At 57.9% G+C, this 1,687-nt stretch overlaps 1 protein-coding gene across 1 annotated transcript; it reads right to left on the bottom strand.

Moving 5' to 3' along the window:
- Window positions 1-291: 291 nt before the first annotated feature.
- Window positions 292-1,420, bottom strand: LOC119306679. The gene is made up of 2 exons (XM_037582843.1): window positions 1,062-1,420; window positions 292-975 (listed from the first exon to the last, which is right to left on the bottom strand). The coding sequence occupies exons 1-2, from the start codon at window positions 1,197-1,199 to the stop codon at window positions 499-501; spliced, it is 615 nt and encodes a 204-aa protein (XP_037438740.1). The 5' UTR covers window positions 1,200-1,420; the 3' UTR covers window positions 292-498.
- Between the last annotated feature and the right edge of the window lie 267 nt (window positions 1,421-1,687).

The following is a 1,687-nucleotide window of genomic DNA, read 5'->3' on the forward strand; positions in this document are numbered from 1 at the left end:
CCCGCGCACGCCGATGACGACGCCGGAAGGCGACCTCGACGATTGATGCATTCCTTGCGCGTCCTTCCTTTTTTGTGTGCCGAACTATTGCCTATCCTTTCATTTGATCGCCGAACTATTGCGATGATCGCCGGATTATGGCCTTTTTTTAGAGCGGGAACAATCAAATTTGAATATGGGATGCGTTGTTGGGGCCTTGGGGGGCAGCACGTGGGGCATGGCTGGGGCCTTGGTCGCCCCAGGGCTTAAAAATCGCCGGGTGGACGCCCAAAAATACGCCGGCCAATGAGCTGGGGGGCCGAACGAGTGAACATGCTTTTACTAGTCTAAATTATTCTCCACTGTGGCTAGTCTTAATACAAGCCCTTGGTGGAAAAATATTGACTGACATATGGTCCAAGTTCTAGAAAAACGAACAAGAAATACACCTCTCAAAGGCTGTCACGTGGCCCAAGAGTAGGAACAGTCACCAGCGGTCGATCGACAGGAGGGAGAACTTCACGTCACGAGGTAGATAGGCATCGCCGGAGCAGCCCCTCCCGTTCCTCCGGCGCCACCACGGAGATTGACGTCCCTGAGGTTAACATACGGAACTCCGACCGAGGCAATGCCTAGCTCGGCGGCGGCCAGGTGACCGGAACGCACGGCCGGTGACCAGCACGTGCACCCCGTGGAGTCGTCGTCGCCTCCGTCATCGGCGAAGTAGAGTGGCCGGGGGGCGAACGCAGCAGCAGCACTGCAGGAGGACGACGAGGCTGTGCCGACAGCCCGAGCGGCGGGGTTGGACCTGGACGAGGGGCGCTTGAAGAAGAGGAGCGCCGCAGAGGCCGCAGAGCTCCACCACCCGCGGCGGCGCTGCTTGCCATTGTGCTGCGCGTGCTGGTGTTTCTTGGAGATGGGCTTCTGGAGCTTGAACCGCGCGTGCTCCAGCGGCGGTGGCGGTGGCTGCTGCTGCTGGTGACGCTTCGCGTCGGGCTGAGAGATTGAAGGAGCAGAGCGAGTTTCAACGGTTGGGAAACTGAGAAATTGACGTGGGACTGACTAATTAAGTGGAGACTGACCAGCTGGGAGAAGCGGAGGAGCTGGGGGTCGAAGCCGTAATCGCTGAAGTGGTGCGGCGGCTCCGTCTCGCCGGCAGCTGCAGGGAACGGGAAGACCGGCGTCCTCGTCGTCGCGGCCACCGCCCTCTTCTTCCCCATCAATGGATGGAGTAGTAACTCCACAGCCGAGTCACCAGCCAATTACGGGTCGTGTACAAAATGTAGAAGCTCGTGGAAGCTCTGGCTTCGGCGAATATTTCTTTGTAGTACGCTCCTCCTTGGGAGTAATAAACTGAGTGAGTTCGATGGATTAGTGCAGGAGCGTGTCGAGATGAGACGGTGCTAGCTGGTCCTGCATGCAGACGAGCTGAGCCGGTGACTGGTAGCGAGTGGGCGCGGCACTGATGAGTGGCGGGGGCAGGTAAATAGTGACCGTTGCAGCCGCTGCTCCCACGCGCGTGCCTACAACTTTCATGGCCACTTTTTCTTCCTTTTCGTCTTCTTCCTTTCCAGAGCTGGCATGCGATCCGTTTTCTCCCTTCTGGCTGCGCCGCTCCGAGTAAATTAAATTGATGCTGGTTGCCGGCACAAGCTTACTGCAACACTCCTGCTTGATGATGGAGGCTGAGTATGTGACCTGATTTACC

This window comes from Triticum dicoccoides, chromosome 1B (assembly GCF_002162155.2).
Source record: "Triticum dicoccoides isolate Atlit2015 ecotype Zavitan chromosome 1B, WEW_v2.0, whole genome shotgun sequence".
NCBI classification, from domain to species: Eukaryota; Viridiplantae; Streptophyta; class Magnoliopsida; order Poales; family Poaceae; genus Triticum; species Triticum dicoccoides.